At 34.6% G+C, this 19,049-nt stretch overlaps 1 protein-coding gene across 1 annotated transcript; it reads right to left on the bottom strand.

Annotated features, from left to right (window-relative positions):
• Window positions 1-833: 833 nt before the first annotated feature.
• On the bottom strand, window positions 834-18,363 carry LOC141333409 (single-minded homolog 1-like). Its single transcript, XM_073838397.1, has 12 exons — window positions 18,189-18,363; window positions 11,903-12,000; window positions 11,596-11,685; window positions 11,411-11,519; window positions 10,167-10,252; window positions 9,894-10,093; window positions 9,705-9,811; window positions 9,425-9,572; window positions 6,194-6,341; window positions 4,728-5,061; window positions 1,063-1,366; window positions 834-981 (listed from the first exon to the last, which is right to left on the bottom strand). The coding sequence occupies exons 1-12, from the start codon at window positions 18,361-18,363 to the stop codon at window positions 834-836; spliced, it is 1,947 nt and encodes a 648-aa protein (XP_073694498.1).
• Window positions 18,364-19,049: the final 686 nt, after the last annotated feature.

Here is a 19,049-nt window from a genome sequence, read left to right as displayed (position 1 = left end):
TCAACATATTTCAAAATTGTTACTTTATTGTAACATATATCATCAAATTGTAATATTAGTGCTAGCAGTATTGCAACATCAATATTGATACTAATTTGTAACATTTGAGCTTTTGATTTAGTGCAATATTTTGTCATTGCAAGTTTTAGCGCAATCTTTACTAACAACTGCATTGGATTTATATTGTAGACCTAAGTTGACTGTTATCCCACCGAGAACAACATGTTTACTCCTCCTATGACCACACTCAACAAAACTCAATATATATGTATTTTTATATATTAACATTACACACCTTAGAGATAATGTGTACCAAAAATCTTGCTCATATCTTTATGTTAACATACTTTACTAGCCTTATGTTTTGGAGCTTTGATGCAACCTTCATCATCTCAAGGTGCAAACAGGAAATAACCCGCTCTGGTCACGTGACAATTTACACTAAACATGTGAAACTGCACACCCTTTATTATTTTGTTCCATGTTTGCAGGAAATGCATTGAAACATCAGTCAGTAAAGTGTTTGGTGCTTTTAAAATGAAAACCTTCGGTGGGACTACATGAGTTCATTTAAGGATTTTTACATATTTTGACTAGAAACGAGACAAAAATGCTTAAGATAAGCCTTTTTTTTGGGCAATGAAAGTAACGATTCTTAAATAATGCCACAGTGCAAAAAAAAAAAAAGTATATTCTTCATGCAAAATATAATTTCTTCCTCTGTTTGTGTTGTTCTTGATGGTACTTGTATAAAGAACGCTGTCATTTTTCCATTTTTTTTTTCAGTGTTTGCATGATTTTCTCTGTTCATAAAGCAGCGGGTGTTTTTCCGGTCAGCTGCCGTTGGTGATGATGACGGATGTGCCGTTGTGCGCGGCGCCGGTCTGAAAGTGCACGTGCGCGTTCACGTCATAATGAGCGGGAAACCCGCGCAGGTTTTGTGGGCCGTTGAGCGGCTCCAGGCTGCATCCGGCGAGGGGCCTCAGGGAGCGCGTGTGCCCGTCCACGGCCTCTCTTTCCTGGGTGGAGAACAGCAGCGGGCTGCCCTGGGTCTGGAGGTGCGGCGAGACCGACGGGGGCCGACGGGACAGTCTGTCCGACCCGGGGCTGCTCAGACCGGACAGCGAGGCCGGACTCCCGTCATTGTCGTCTCTGTGCAGGATGAGTCGGCCTGGAGGCCCACGGCAGACGGAGGAGAAGTAATCGCTCATGCGGCTGTCCTCCACCTTAATGGGCTCCTCTCTGCCTCCCATCATGCTTTGGGACTCCCGCGGGCTCACGTGAAATGCCCTGTTGTCATGACAACTGTTTTCGGAATCGCCCGAGGAGCCTGGAGAAGCGTCCGTGCGCTCGTCGTCCCAATGAGCTGCCAATGAGATTTAATTTAACAGCGTTATGCTCGTGCTCAAACTCCCTCACGACTCATTATGAACTTGTTTGTGTTTATATCTAGATGTTTATATATATATATATATATATATATATATATATATATATATATATATATATATATATATATATATATATATTAGTCTATTATCCGCATGATTTTTAAGGTGCATTTAATAATTGTTTACAATTAAAGCTGTGAAAAACATGCTTAATTATGAATATGAACACTTACTTACTTTGTCTAGTAATTAACAACTGGCCTATGTGACATCAGCCCAAAACATTTAAACATTTTAATTTTATTAACTAAGTAAGTTGTTTTGATTAAAGATAAGAATTATTTTTGATTTTCACAATAAGAATGTATTAAAGTTAATACAGTCATGTTGATGCACCAGTAAGATTTTTGTTGTTGTTTTTTTAAAGCAATTAATAGTTTTATTCATCAAGGATAGATTAAAATGATCAAAAGTGTGAGTGAAGTTATTTATATACACTGCTGCTCAAAAGTTTGGGATCAGTAAGACTTTTAATGCTTTGTAAATAAATAATATATTCGTAAAAAAAAATTAAGCTTCAAGCTTAAATGTTTTGAAGGCAATACAGTCTGTCAGATGAATGGATGGATAAATGGATAGATGTTTTAGCATGTAGCTAGCATGATTAGCAAGTTACTAGCATGTTTCTAACTTATTTAGCAAGTTACTAGCATGTTTCTAACTTATTTAGCATGTTACTAGCATGCAGCTAGCATGATTAACAAGTTAGTAACATGTTTCTAACTTATTTAACATGTTACTAGCATGTAGCTAGCATGATTAACAAGTTACTAGCATGTTTCTAACTTATTTAGCATGTTACTAGCATGCAGCTAGCATGATTAACAAGTTAGTAACATGTTTCTAACTTATTTAACATGTTACTAGCATGTAGCTAGCATGATTAACAAGTTACTAGCATGTTTCTAACTTATTTACCATGTTACTAGCATGCAGCTAGCATTATTAACAAGTTAGTAACATGTTTCTAACTTATTTAGCATGTTACTAGCATGTAGCTAGCATGATTAACAAGTTACTAGCATGTTTCTAACTTATTTAGCATGTTACTAGCATGCAGCTAGCATGATTAACAAGTTAGTAGCATGTTTCTAACTTATTTAACATGTTACTAGCATGTAGCTAGCATGATTAACAAGTTACTAGCATGTTTCTAACTTATTTATCAAGTTACTAGCATGTTTCTAACTTATTTAGCATGTTACTAGCATGTAGCTAGCATGATTAACAAGTTACTAGCATGTTTCTAACTTATTTAGCATTTTACTAGCATGTAGCTAGTATAATTAACAAGTTACTAGCATTTTGGTAGCATGTTTCTTGCATGATAAGCATGTTTCTAGCATGTTTGTAACAATTAACATGTCAATAGCGTGTTGCTAGCATGTTTTTTACTTATTTTGCATGTAACTAGCATGATTAACAAGTTGCTAGCATGTTTCTTATTTAGCATTTTCCTAGCATGTAGCTAGCATAATTAACAAGTTACTAACGTGTTGCTAGCATGTTTTTAATTTATTTAGCATGTTACTAGCATGTAGCTAACATGATTGACAAGTTACTAGCATGTTGCTAGCAAGTTTCTAGCATGATTAGCATGTTTCTTGCATGTTTCTCACATGATTAACATGTTACTAACATGTAGCTAGCATGATTAGAATGTTGCTAACGTGATGTTAGCATCACTACCATGATTAGCATGTTGTTAACATGTTTCTAGCCTGATTAGCATGTTGTTAGCATTTTGTTAACATGTTTCTAACCTAATTAGCATGTTGTTTGCATGATTAGCATGTTGTTAGCATGTTGTTAACATGTTTCTAACCTAATTAGCATGTTGTTAGCCTGATTAGTATGTTGTTAGCATGTTGTTAACATGTTTTAACCTAATTAGCATGTTGTTAGCCTGATTAGCATGTTGTTAGCATGTTGTTAACATTTTTTTAACCTAATTAGCATGTTGTTAGCCTGATTAGCATGTTGTTAGCCTGATTAGCATGTTGTTAACATGTTTCTAACCTAATTAGCATGTTGTTAGCCTGATTAGCATGTTGTTAACATGTTTCTAACCTAATTAGCATGTTGTTTGCATGATTAGCATGTTGTTAGCATGTTGTTAACATGTTTCTAGCCTGATTAGCATGTTGTTAGCATTTTGTTAACATGTTTCTAACCTAATTAGCATGTTGTTTGCATGTTGTTAACATGTTTCTAACCTAATTAGCATGTTGTTAGCCTGATTAGCATGTTGTTAGCATGTTGTTAACATGTTTCTAGCCTGATTAGCATGTTGTTAGCATTTTGTTAACATGTTTCTAACCTAATTAGCATGTTGTTAGCATGTTTCTAACCTAATTAGCATGTTGTTAGCCTGATTAGTATGTTGTTAGCATGTTGTTAACATGTTTCTAACCTAATTAGCATGTTGTTAGCATGATTAGCATGTTGTTAGCATGTTGTTAACATGTTTCTAACCTAATTAGCATGTTGTTAGCATGATTAGCATGTTGTTAGCATGTTGTTAACATGTTTCTAACCTAATTAGCATGTTGTTAGCATGATTAGCATGTTGTTAGCATTTTGTTAACATGTTTCTAACCTAATTAGCATGTTGTTAGCCTGATTAGCATGTTGTTAGCATGTTATTAACATTTTTCTAACCTAATTAGCATGTTGTTAGCCTGATTAGCATGTTGTTAGCATGTTGTAAACATGTTTCTAACCTAATTAGCATGTTGTTAGCCTGATTAGCATGTTGTTAACATGTTTCTAACCTAATTAGCATGTTGTTAGCCTGATTAGTATGTTGTTAGCATGTTGTTAACATGTTTCTAACCTAATTAGCATGTTGTTAGCATGATTAGCATGTTGTTAGCATGTTGTTAACATGTTTCTAACCTAATTAGCATGTTGTTAACATGATTAGCATGTTGTTAGCATGTTTCTAGCACGATTAGCCTGTTACTAGCATGTTACTAGCATGATTATAATGTTGCTAGCATGATGTTGGCATGATGTTTTATAAAAATATAAAAAGGTATTCACATAGAACACAGTTATTTTAAATGACAATAATATTTCACATTTTTACTGTATTTCTTTCAAATGAACGCAGCTTTGCTGAGCAGAAGAGACTCTTTCAGAAACATGGACAAATCTTAATTAGGCCAAATGTATAAATGGCTGCATATCACAGTTTCAAACTGTTTTCAACATTAATAATACTCAGAAATTAGCAGCAAATCAGAATAATTTCTGAAGGGTCATGTGACTGACCGTGAGCGTGGTACGCTCTGCTGTCAAACTGTCCTCCGTTGTGTTGAGCTGCTTTAGTGAGCGGCGGGACGGTTCGTGTGGCGTCCCACCATCCCTCTCTCCCGCTGACCCCCAGGACGTAGCGTCCGCTCTGATCGCTCAGAGTAGCGTGTGTTTGAGCACAGCTGTGCATGGCGTCGCTCTGAGAGAGAGCGTAACACAGCGAGCCGCACGCCGCTTCTGACGCCTCGCTGTGATCCAGACGCTGCGGGGAGGCGGAGTCTGTCAGAGGGCTGCCGCCCCATTGGCTGTCGCGGTCGGAGTCTGAGCGCTCCGGCTGGAAGGACGAAAACTGCTGATAAACGGAACAGGAAGTGAGGAGAGAAAACATTGAAAAACACACTCAAGACTAAATCAAGCTTCTATCAACTATTTCTAATCCATTCAAACTTCCATTCGATCTAATATTCATCATCTATTTAACTATCTAGCCTAGCCTAACAACTACAATAATGCTAGTAATTTGCTAATCATGCTAGCAACATGTTAATCATGCTAGAAACATCCTAGTAACTTCCCAGTCATGCTAATATCATGCTAGTAACTTACTAATCATGCTAGAAACATGCTAACAATTTGCTGATCATGTTAGAAACATTAGAAACATGTTGGAAACATGATAGCCACTTGCTAATCAGCCTAGAAACATGCTAGCAACTTGCTAATCATGATAGAAACATGCTAACAACTTGCTAGTCAGGCTAGAAACATGTTAGAAACATGCTAGCAATTTGCTAATCATGTTAGAAACGTTAGAAACAGGCTGGAAACATGATAGCAACTAGCTAATTAGCATAGAAACATGTTAGCAAATTGCTAATCATTCTAGAAACATGCTGGAAACATGCTAGCAACTTGCTTATTGTGTTCAAAACACGCTAATGACATGCTAGTAACTTGCTAAACATGTTAGAAAAATGTTAGAATCATGCTAACTACATTCTAATCATGCTAGCAACATGCTAATCATTTAATCTATCTATATAAAGTTAAAAACTTCAAGCTTTCACAGCTGCTTTACATTTCCAAGCTAGGATTTCACAAGTCAAAGTTTATCTTGACAAACTTTTTAATCTAGTTTTTTTTTTATATTCTCTCTCAGAACTACTTATTCTCATTATTTATCTGGACATCCATAATTAAACATTTTGTCTATAAAAAATGAACACTGATGTATGGTTTGTTAGGAGAGGACAATATTTGGCTGAGATACAGCTATTTGAAAATCTAGAATCTGAGGGTGAAAAAAAATCTAAATATTGAGAAAATCGCCTTTAAACTTGTCCAAATGAAGTTCTTAGCAATGCATATTACTAATAAAAAATAAAGTTGTGATATATTTACAGTAGGAAATTTACTAAATATCTTCATGGAACATGACCTTTACTTAATATCCTAATGATAAAAATACACTATATGTGTGGCACCTGTGAGTATGGAGAAACCAGGATCTTCCTCCTGCTGTTTGCCGCTGGGGTTTTGTCCTCCGGCTCGTGGTGGTTTGCGTACGGAAACGCGGGTTTGCTGGGGTTCAGCTGATCCAGAGACAGGGCCATGCCTTTATACTCCGTGTCCCTGAACACACATCATCATCATCATCATCATCATCATCTTCATCTTCAGATTATTACAGTAAATATACTGTATAGGCACCACATTCACTGCTGTAGTTTACTCTCATAATGCATTCAGGTCATTTTTTAAGATCTAACACCTTTCTTGATTTTTAGGTTGGTTTGAGAAAGCAAATCCACTGATCTACTATTTCAACTACTTCTTTTTCTCTGAGCCTACATTTACACTGGTTTTCCTCCTACAGCTTTAAAGCTACAATCACCAAACTCGGGTCAGACATGGATTGCTATCTGTTTTCTAAGCGTCAGACTCATGATTTTAGTTACTCACACAACACTCACTCAGTGTAGCTTTAGTTGACAAATACAAAGTTGGGAGTGTTTCAGTGAGTCAGAAGTGTTGTTTTAATGCGACAGGAGGGTTAATCAGTTTGTAGAGCGATCGCCGCTGTTGAACCCGAGTCGTGTGACTCAAAGGAAAGCTTGTGAAACGTGTCGGTGTGATTTCACAGCTGTGGTTTCGTGTTCGTCTCCTCTGACCCGCAGACGTCTGAACTACTGAACTCACCGAGACACACCGCAAACAGCCTTTATCCTGCTCTTATCATGAAAATCACACCTGAGACGCCTGAACGCCGTATGCTTGTGTTCTGAGCCGCAGGTATTCATCATTTCTGACAGCGGTGAGATTGTACTGAATATTTACTGTTTCAGACGACCTCAGTTTGACACACAACTGTAAACGAAAGACTGAAAACAAACAACAGTAGTGCATACGACACGTCTGGAAATACAGCTTCGCATCAAAGCTATAAATTACATTTTAAAACAAAGAAGCTGTTTTAAATTGTAAATATGTTTTACAGTTTTACTGTTTTTACTTTATTTTTAATTTAAAAAAAATGTAGCCTTGGGGAGCAAAAAAAAAAATCATTCAAAAAATTGTATGACCCAAACTTTTGAGTCAGCTTTGCATCAAAGATATAAATTTAATTTAAAAATATATTTAAATAAAAAAACAGATATTTGTATGTTTTACTATTTTACTGTATTTTTATTTAAAAAATATAGGGTTGCTAAGCAATAAAATAGAAAACATTTAAAAAATCTTGTGATCCAGAGCTATTTATCATATTATATCAAAAGATATAAATTATATCAAAGACATAAATCTAATTTTAAAATATATTTAAATAACAAACAGCTATTTTAAGTTGTAAATATATTTTACAATTTTACTGTTTTTACTATATTTTTAATTAAATAAATGTAGCCTTGAGGAGCAGAAGAATTTAAGTCATTAAAAAAAATCTTATGACCCAAACATTTGAGTGTGTGTATATATATATATATATATAGTCTGGAAATTCAGTGTTGCATCAAAGATATAAATTACATTTTTAAATATATTTAAATAACAAACAGCTTTTTAAAATTGTAAATATGTTGTACTATTTTACTGTATTTTTATTTAAAAAATATAGGATTGCTGAGCAATAAAATAGAAATCATTGAAAGAAATCTTAGGACCCAGAGTTGACTTTTGAGTGTATATACATAGTCATAATATTCTGGAAATTCAGCTTTGCATATACTATATTGATTAAATAAATGTAGCTTTGAGGAGCAGAAGAATTTAAATCATTTAAAAAAAATCTCACAACCTAAACTTTTGAGTGTATATACATAGTCATAATACTCTGGAAATTCAGCTTTGCATCAAAGATATAAATTACATTTTTAAATATATTTAAATAACAAACAGCTTTTTAAAATTGTAAATATGTTGTACTATGTTTTACAATTTTACTGTTTTTACTGTATTTTTGATTCAATAAATGTAGCCTTGATGAGCATAAGAGTAGTAATCATTAAAAAAAATTGTACAACCCAAACTTTTGAGTGTATACACATAGTCTGGAAATTCAGTGTTGCATCAAAGATATAAATTACATTTTTAAATATATTTAAATAACAAACAGCTATTTTAAATAGTTAATATGTTGTACTATTTTACTGTATTTTTATTTTAAAAATATAGGATTGCTGAGCAATAAAATAGAAATGATTAAAAAATTCTTACGACCCAGAGTTGACTTTTGAGTGTATATACATAGTCATAATACTCTGGAAATTCAGCTTTGCATCAAAGATATCAATTACATTTTAAAATGTATTTAAATAACAAACAGCTATTTTAAATTGTTAATATGTTGTACTATTTTACTGTATTTTTATTTTAAAAATATAGGATTGCTGAGCAATAAAATAGAAATGATTAAAAAATTCTTACGACCCAGAGTTGACTTTTGAGTGTATATACATAGTCATAATACTCTGGAAATTCAGCTTTGCATCAAAGATATCAATTACATTTTAAAATGTATTTAAATTACAAACAGCTATTTTAAATTGTAAATATATTTTACAGTTTTACTGTTTTTACTACATTTTTGATTAAATAAATGTAGCTTTGAGGAGCAGAAGAATTTAAATCATTTAAAAAAAATCTCACAACCTAAACTTTTGAGTGTATATACATAGTCTGGAAATTCAGCTTTGCATCAAAGATATAAATAAAATTTTTAAATATATTTAAATAACAAACAGCTATTTTAAATTGTAAATATGTTTTACAATTTTACTGTTTTTACTGTATTTTTGATTCAATAAATGTAGCCTTGATGAGCATAAGAGTAGTAATCATTAAAAAAAATTGTACAACCCAAACTTTTGAGCGTATACACAAAGTCTGGAAATTCAGTGTTGCATCAAAGATATGAATTACATTTTTAAATATATTTAAATAACAAACAGCTATTTAAAATTGTAAATATGTTGTACTATTTTACTGCATTTTTATTTAATAAATATAGGATTGCTGAGCAATAAAATAGAAATCATTGAAAGAAATCTTACAACCCAGAGTTGACTTTTGAGTGTATACACATAGTCATAATACTCTGGAAATTCAGCTTTGCATCAAAGATATAAATTACATTTTAAAATGTATTTAAATAACAAACAGCTATTTTAAATTGTAAATATATTTGACTGTTTTTACTGTATTTTTGTGCGACTCACGTGAGCACGTAGTTGACGCTGACGATGCAGTGCGGACGAGACGAGCGGCTGTTGTGAACGATGGTGGCGTAACTCTGCACCCAAACCCAGCCGCCGTGTTTGGACAGGAAACGGTAGTATTTAGTGGTCACCTGACCTTTGACCAGCACTGCAGAGACAAACACACACATATTAATCATCAAAACAATTTAAATGAATTCATATTCAATATATATATCACATTTGTAAAAGTCAAAAAGGGTGGAACATTAAAAAGTTAAATCTCCTTGTTTAGACTCACGGAGGTGATGAGCGCAGCGCAGGTGAAAACTGTCACAGCTGTGCACGTGATGATACAGGGTCTTCTCAATCAGGTCCTGTGGTTCATATCCTGTCAGCTCTGAAACCCTTAAAGGCACAGAGCTCTGGATCAGTGGAATCGACATTACAGAAGTCATTTTTAACCGCTCCACACCTGTCTCCCGCTCACCTGGAGTCGAGGAAGATGAGCTTCATATCCAGACTGGCTCTGAACATGAACATGTTGCTGTGCAGCTTGATCTCGGTGACGGCGCTGGGCGGTAATGTGTGTCCCACCGCCACCAGACCCACGTTCTGATAGCAGCCGTCCAGCGGAGACGCCTCCAGACTCAGCGGCCGGATCTTCAGATAGCCGCTGCAGTGGATCACCTGCGGGGTCAAAGGTCAGGCTCCGTTAGTGTGTGTCAGCCGACGAGGCATCTGTCCGTCTGTGTGTCCGTACCTTATATCCTCCGCTCGTCAGTCCGGCGTTACGCTTGGCCAAAACACACTTCATCCTCAAGAAGAACGAGCGCTCCACTTCATACTCTGAAAAATTCAAAATTGCATTCATATGCATGATAATAATGATAGTTTAGTCACATTATTGTTATATTAACCTGGTGTTTTGCAGGTTAATTAAATTGTCTTTGAAAAAATTTAACTCGGAAATTGATAGTAAATTTCACAAATAATTACAAAGAAATGGCAAGTAACACTGAAGTAAAGTGAAATTTTAAACAAGAAAGATTAAAATTATTCTTGTAAAACTGAAAATAGTTTAAAATAAAAAAATACTCCTGTTATATCATTTTATTCTTTATATTTATATATTTTGTGCCTAAAACAGTCCCCTGTATAATATGCATAATACTTGCACAACATACTACAAAATAATTTTAATCTATATAAAAAATCTTTAAAATACTATAATATAATATTGTATCACTGTACAAAATGTAATGTAAAACTATTTGTGCCCATTTTATTTGAAATGTTCCCTTACAACCCAACTAAACTGAAAATAGTGTATATATATATATATACTTGGAAAAACTAAAATAATTTTTGAAAAATAAATAAATGAATGTTTATGTGCAGTAATTTTATATTTCATAGTTCTTAATTTAATTTAAGACTATTTGTGCCTATTTTATTTGAAATATTCCCTTACAATTTAAATATAAAATAATTAGGGTAATTTTTTACTTATATATTTTGTATATTTGTAGGATTTTAAACTTTGACTTGGAAAAAACAAAAATAATTTTTGAAAAAAGAAAAAAATTATTTGTATAAAAATTGTATAATTTTTTTTTTTTTTTACTGTGTGTTTGTGTGTATATGTGCAGTAATTTTTATATATTTTGTGTCATAGTTCTTAATTTAAAATTTTTATTGTGTAATAATTTACATAATTCTTGTACAACATACTTTGTACATACAGATTTTTAATAATTTTTGGTGAAAAAAAAATCTACTTTTTTACTGTGTGTGTTTGTGTGTGTGTATATGTACAGTAATTTTATTTTTACTATATTTTGTGTCAGAGTTCTTAATTTGAATTTGAATCAATTAAAAATTACATTTTTAACATTGCACCATTTTAATTTACAACTTACAATATTTTTTCAGTCTACATTAGAAATGCATGAGAAAACATGTGCGTGTGTTTGTTGTTTTTGCGTGTGGTGTCAGACGTCTCACCGTGGATGAAGTGCGAATGGTAGGAGGGTTGAGGCGTCAGAACGGCGGCCATCTCGTCGTGATCGGCCGGATGAACGTACTCATAAATACTGTTCCCGGTCAATTCTACCTGTGTGAAAGCACGTCTGTAACTCCACTGGAGCAGAAGAGCACAAAAGCACATCAGATATCAGTTAGTTCTTCACCTGTGAGAGACCCAGATGGACCGACGCCGTCTCTGAGATGTACATGATCTTCCCGTCCGCCGCCACCACGAATATAAAGCCGTCTAACGTCTGCAGATCACAGAACGTCAGACAGATCATCACAGAAACCGGCCAAAGACAAGAACATCTGGAAAGAAGCTTCGTTAAACATGTTCCAATGACATCAAAACAGCACATGCGTGGAAATGAACATTAGCTTAGCTCTACACAATCTCCTGCTATATTTCTGAATGAATACAAGCCAATAATGATAATGAGAATGATAATAATAAAGTGTTCATATTACCTGGAGCATCTTGCTGATTATTACCTGCAGTAAATGAGATCCCAGCTCATGGTTTGTGTTTTCTAGAGATCGACTTCGACCCCAAACCTCACCCAAACCTACAGCAACACACAAACACATCTTCATCATCATCATCTTCATCATCATCAATTCACAAACACACATATATACACTATATATAAACACACACACACACACACACACACACACATAGACACACACACACACACACACATGTTTGTTTTTGTGAATTGTGGGGACATTCCATAGACGTAATGGTTTTTATACTGTACAAACGATATTTGCTATCACCCTACACCTTCCCTACACCTAAACCTAGCCCTCACAGGAGACTGTGCATATCTTTACATTCTCAAAAAAACGTATTCTGTATGATTTATAAGCCTTTTGAAAAGTGGGGACATGGGCAATGTCCTCATAAGTCACCCTCTCCTTGTAATACCTATGTCATACCCATGTTATTACACAAATTTGTGTCCTGATATGTCACAAAAACAAACACACACACACAGACACACACACACACACACACACACACACACACACACACACACACACATAGACACACACACACACACACACACACACACACAGACACACACACACACACACACACACACACACACACACACACACACACACACACACACACACACACACACACACACACACACACACAGACACACACACACACAGACACACACACACACACACACACACACACACACACACACACATATATACACACACAGTTCTTAGCAATGCATATCACTAATCAAAAATGAAGTTTTGATATATTTACAGTGGGAAATTTACAAAATATCTTCATGGAACATGATCTTAATATCCTAATGATTTTTGGCATTAAATGGATAATTGTGACCCATGCAATGTATTTTTGGCTATTGCTACAAATATCTCCATGCTATTTAATCCATGCTTTTGTGGTCCAGGATCATATACACATAAAACAGAAATTATTATTACTATGTTTATGATGAATTCATAAGACAATTTTTGATTATTCAGTGGTTTGTGCTTTTCTATATTATATACAACATGTACACACAAACAAATATAAAATAATATTATATTATTATATTATATTATATTATAAAATAAAAATTGCATTTTATAAAAGGTATATGTCTTTTACAAAACATAGCTATAATAATTTAAACTACTAATATTATTATAAACCGGTCAAAGATGTTAAAGGAAATTTACAAAAGTGAGTTTATGTCTATAGAAAGCACATTAACTAAGTAGAGTGTCTACTTTTAAGGTTTCAAAATAAGTTTTTGTAAAATAAAATGTCCAAATTCGTTTGAAATAATGTTACATTGTCATTCAGCGTAACAATATTTATGTAAAAAAATCAAACAACATGCTTATTCTGACTTGTACATATTAAAATATATAAATGAATTAGGGAACATATTACATTTGATTGTGTTTTAAATAAGTAAAAAAATCTTACTGACAAATGGGCAAAACCTAGGATAGTGGCAAATTTTACAAATGCAGAATTACAACTAATTAGTATTTTGGGTGAAAGTAATTCATCTTTTAATATGTCAAAAACTGATGTTTGTTGTAAATATGCCTCAGAAGATTGACACCGAAAGACATTTTAGTGGGTGTCTTCTGTAAATTAGGGTAAAAATGTAGGATATTTATTTTTTGCTCAAAAAAACTAAAACAAAAATGCAATTAAATTAAACAGAAAACGTTTTAATATTTTGGGGGGAAAACAACAATTTAAAGCAGTATTACACTTAATAATGAATACATAATGACAAAATAATAATTAGTGGTTTGTACACTTTGCTTGATAGTTACACATCTGTGCATTTTCAGCTACAGTTGCAAGACATTTTGTTCCAGATAATTTGTTTTTCTAAAAACAAATCTACAAAGGCATTAGGACACTATTAGATCAAGTATTTTAATACACATTTGAGTAATTCTGAGAACATTAATTGATAAATAATGGAAAAAAATCAAATTGGCTCTAAACGTTCATGTTTAAAATTATTCAACCCCCAAAAGTAAAATTTGGTGCAGAATCTTTTATTATTTAAAACCACCAATAAACGCTGTTTGAAAGTGTTTAGAAGCGTTGATCACCTCTCTACTGCAATCTTGGACCATTCCTCGGCTGAAAAAGCTTTTAGATCACGGATAATCTTTGGTTTTCACTTTGCCACTGCTTTCATCAAATTCAACCAAATATTTTCAATGAGAATTAAATCTGGAGACGGAACAGGCCACTCAAGAACATTCTGTGTCTGATCCCTGAACCAAGCAGAAGTAGATTTGGATGTTTACTTTTGGGATGATTGTCCTGCAGGAAAGTCCATTGATCATCATCTTTGGTCTTTGCACTAAAGGCATCACAATTCTTGGCAAAATGGCCTGATACTTCAAAGAATCCATGGTTTCCTTCATACGTTCATGTTTTCCACTTCATGCTACAGTAAAACAACCCCATAATTGGATCAGCCCACCTCCATGTTTGGCCATGGAGATAGTGTTCTTCTGCTCATTAGTTTTCCCTTTTTTGCACCAGACAATCCGCTGATCTATACGTCCAGAAAGTTCTAGTTTGGTCACATCACTCCATAAAACATTCTTCCAGAACTCCACAGGTCTATCAAATACATTTTAGCATATTCAAGCTGACCTTTTTGTTCTTCTTGATCAAGAGTGGTATTCGCCAAGATGCCCCAACATGAAGGCCATGCTTGTCTTATGTTCATCTTCTACTCTGGAATGAAGTATTTTTCCTCCTTTCGTCGGGTCATCTCGCAAGTCTTTGGCTGTACATTGCAGGTTTTTCTCAGTTGCTCTGATCAAACATTTTATGAAATTGTGCATTTTTGGTTCAACACCCTCAAAGGTTTTCTGTTTTCTGTTTAATGTCTTAGAAATCTTCACGTAGCCTTAGACGTTCCAATACAATAAAACTATTTCTTCTCAATAGCGTTTGTGAAAGCTCTGTTGACTTTACCATATTTGCTGCTCAACTTCAGCACATGCATGGGATAAATGTGTAACATCTCAAGCTGATTCAGTTTTTTTAATAGTTTCTAAAGGCTTAATTGTGTTTTAGGACAATTTTGTTCCCTACCACAAAAATAAATGACTTCAAACGGCAATATTGAATAGGGGTTGAATAATTATGACAGCTGTGCTACTAAAAAAATCCTAGAACTCAAACACATTACATTATATATTGACATTGTCACTTTTAATATGCCAGTACACGGTTGCAATCTTTATAAAGTCCTGAAACTTCAGACAAGCTTTTATTTGTAAAGTACTGCAGTCTCTGGGGGGTTGAATAATTTTGATTGCAACTGTATAATTAAATCTGTTATAAACTAGGCTATTATAAAAAGCATGTCTTTATTAAAAAATAATAACAATAATATAATTACTTTTGGTATTAATATTATAAACTGTATATTGTGTGTATGTATATGTATATATATACATATATATATATATATATATATATTCCTATATTGGTTAGCATTATTATAATTTTAACATTCACTTAGTATTGTAAATGTTGATCTATCACGTATTGACGTGTGTGTGAGAGAGAGAGAGAGAAAGAAAGAGAGAGATCGTATCTAGTCATCATATTGATGTAGTGAGTGAATCTAAGCTCGTGAACAAACAGTTCGGTCCGGAAAGCAAATCACGGACATCCGCCGCAAACACACGTGATCTGCGTGACTGACATCTGAACATGCACGCGCTTCACACACGCGCTGCGACATTCAACACTTACTGCATCTCACACAAATACAGGCTTAAAAATACAATTCCTCACATTGATTTGAATGAAATGCCTTGTTTAATTCATCTGAATAAACATGTTCAGGGCTAACTGACCCTGGAGGCTATATATCCCACATAAAGGCCTATATAACACACTCTCTCTCGCACACACACACACACACACACACACACACACACACACACACACACACACACACACACACACACACACACACACACACACACACACACACACAGCTGGACTCTCGCCCGGATTCTGAATTGATCCATTAGTGAAATTGTTCGCACATTGAGGTGATTCACTTCATATGGCGACTGTAACGACCGAATCTAAACCATTCTTTTGTTTTGTTTCTAATCTGCATCAAATATACAACGAAAGTAACTATTAGAATGCTTCCAAAATTATTAACTATAATGCATTTTATTAAATTACCAATAATAATCAATAATAATATAGGTTATGCATTGTGGTAATCCAGCCTAATGCATTTTACGGCTTTAGTGGATTTGTTTTTTTGCTTGCAAATTTCACATTTAAAATAGATTTAAAATTTAGGCAATGTTTAGGCTAAATAGATTTGATTTTATTCGACTGCAGGCGCAAAATAAATAATATTCAAATAAGGCAGAAAACAAAATAAAATGTGATTTTCTCTAATCAAACATTTATTCTCCACGGGTTTGTGCAAATGTAAACATGATGGCAGGATGAACACTGGTTTCCGCTAAAAAACAATTTTCTTTCATGACAATATTTCCTGCGTCGCTTTAATTAAACCGCTTAATTAATGAAAATCATGTTTCTCTCAGATGCTGAAGAAGAGGAAAAACACCAGCCGCTCGAGCATCAATTAGAAATTCATCTGATCTTAAGTGACTCGTGCTCGCGGTGTCCAGACAGCAGGTCTGCACGCGCTCCCGGTGTAATGAGCGCGGCGGGTGCGCAGTCACGCGCGTGACCGGGAGAGAGCGACCCTCACAGCAACTCGATCCCGCCGCACGTTCCTCTCACAAAAACGCACTCTTATACAGCTACTGCCTTCTGTGCCTATCTATCTAAAGGCCTTAAGGTCTGACAGTCTGCGAATCTCTCACTCTTACAAATAATCATCCAATTAGATTCCGAAACGTGATTCAGAGTCAAGTGTCACATGAAAATCATTTTAGGATCCACAAGGATTTTTCTTCTCGCTTTAAAGAAACCGAAAAAATCAATATAGGCCACTGGTGTCAGAAATTACGATTCGATTTAAATGAAGCGTTTGTGTTTTATTCTAACCATATTTCTTTAAGTTGCACGGGTATATTTGTAGCAATAGCCAAAAATACATTGAATGGGACAAAATGATCAATTTTTCTTTTATGCCAAAAATCATTAGGATATTAAAATCATGTTCCATTAAGATATTTTGTACATTTTCAACCGTGCATATATAAAAATATTTTGATTAGTAATATGCATTGCTATGAACTTCATTCATTTGGACAACTTTAAAGGTGATTTTCTCAATATTTAGATTTTTTTCCCACCCTCATATTCTAGATTGTCAAACAGTTTCATGTCGACCAAATATTTTCCAATCCTAACAAACCATTCATCAATGGAAAGCTTATTTATTCAGCTTTCAAATGCATGATGCATAAATCGCAATTTCCAAAATTGACACTTAAGAGTGGTTTTGTGGTCCAGGGTCACATATAACACACGGTATTTTCTTGGAATGGAATCTGAACAATTATTTTAAGTCTTAGCTATAAAATCACGTCAATGCTTAATGCAAAATCCAGTAAACAATCACGAAATAAACGCTTGAATAAAATGCGAAATATAATTGCTGTGTCGCGTTCAGTGTTTTTAAATCAAGTTGATTTGCAATGCATTTTCTATAGGCTAATAACATCGTTTAAACGCCTTTTTACAGATTTAATTACTATCTAGCCGACAGAAAATGTATAACTTCTTGGTAGGCAATAAATAGTTTTTTTTTTTTTTTGTTTCTCCGTGAATGCAGATTTGATAGATCTATAAGCTACACAAATAGCCTAGAATACAATGTAACATTTAAAAAACTCACTATATGATTTTATAAATGCATTTCCGTTTGAATTCCGGATAATGCCGATTTTTTAAATTCCAAAATATTAATAGCTTTCGGCTCAACTCGAAAACACAAATACGGCGTAAACTGGTTCCTTCTGAACCTAACAACCATCATAAACTACTTATCATTACACTATTACACTATAAAAGTGTTTTCTGTTAACCTTTATTGCCTTAAAACGCTATCTTGCCACTGAAAAGGCATTTATGTGGCTATTCAGGTTGATCTATAGTGAAGTTTTGACTTCAGAAGCAGTTTATTCTCATGTTTCTATTTTATTAAGCGTGACTCAAATGCATCAGTAAACCTGTTTAATTAGTGAGCGAGTGTTAATGAGAGCATCTGACCTTGCGGGAACACCAGTCGCATCTTCAGGTAGCTGCTGGTCAGTCGGATGATGGACGCTTTGTCCAGTTGAGACGTGATGGCGGACGGTAACGGCAACATTTTGGCGAGCTCGTAAAACTCGCTGTTCTCCTTCTCGCGTCGCGTCCTGGCCGCAGTCTTTGACTTCTCCTTCATCTCGCCGCTAATCGAGTTCAAATCCCTTTAGAGTCTCAATAAATCCAGCGAGAGAGAAGCGGAGCCCACCGGACAGGTGTAGAAGAGACGCGTGGACGCGCATCTGACCCGCGCAGGCCGCAGACAGCAGGACGCTGCCGATCAAAACAGAGCAAAACTTGAGCAATCTGCGCTTCACCTGCTCTGAAGATTTAAATAGCATTCTTAATTCGTTTATTATTAGCCTACTTAAAAAAAAAATACATAATAGGCCTACACTGTGCAGTTAAATGTGTTACTGTGACAAACTAACATTTACGCCGCTTCATATGTTCGAAAATTCTATTAGAATAATTACAAATTATGTTTTGATTTTTGTATTTTTTATTATCACTCCAAAGCAAAACTACCGAAAACATATAAACATTAAATTAGACTCACCACGTTTTGTTCAGGATCAGCAGGTCCACAATATTCGCACACTAGTCATTCTCTATTCTATTCTATTCTATTCTATTTAATTCTATTTTATGGGCTGTAATCACACGTGAGCTCATCATCAGGTAGTAGCGGGTGTGTGTGTGTGTGTCTGAAACGGTCCCGTGTTGTCCGGTCTTACCGTCACTCCCGCGCTCATTGGTCAGAGAGTCTCGTGGAAACCGGGGCTCATTGGGAGGATTTGAGCTTCTGAAGGGGTGTGTGTGTGT

This window comes from Garra rufa, chromosome 4 (assembly GCF_049309525.1).
Source record: "Garra rufa chromosome 4, GarRuf1.0, whole genome shotgun sequence".
Taxonomy (NCBI): Eukaryota; Metazoa; Chordata; class Actinopteri; order Cypriniformes; family Cyprinidae; genus Garra; species Garra rufa.
This window is presented reverse-complemented; position numbering and strand designations above follow the sequence as displayed.

What these genes read in the sequence shown, in the direction of transcription:
- LOC141333409 (XM_073838397.1), bottom strand. Translation starts at nt 18,363, where the DNA reads ATGAAGGAGAAGTCAAAGACTGCGGCCAGGACGCGACGCGAGAAGGAG. An exon ending in TGACGAGCGGAGGATATAAG is followed by an intron (nt 10,094 to 10,166) that starts GTACGGACACAC and finishes TTGACCCCGCAG; the next exon opens with GTGATCCACTGCAGCGGCTA. An exon ending in AGCGTCAACTACGTGCTCAC is followed by an intron (nt 6,342 to 9,424) that starts GTGAGTCGCACA and finishes ATGTGTGTTCAG; the next exon opens with GGACACGGAGTATAAAGGCA.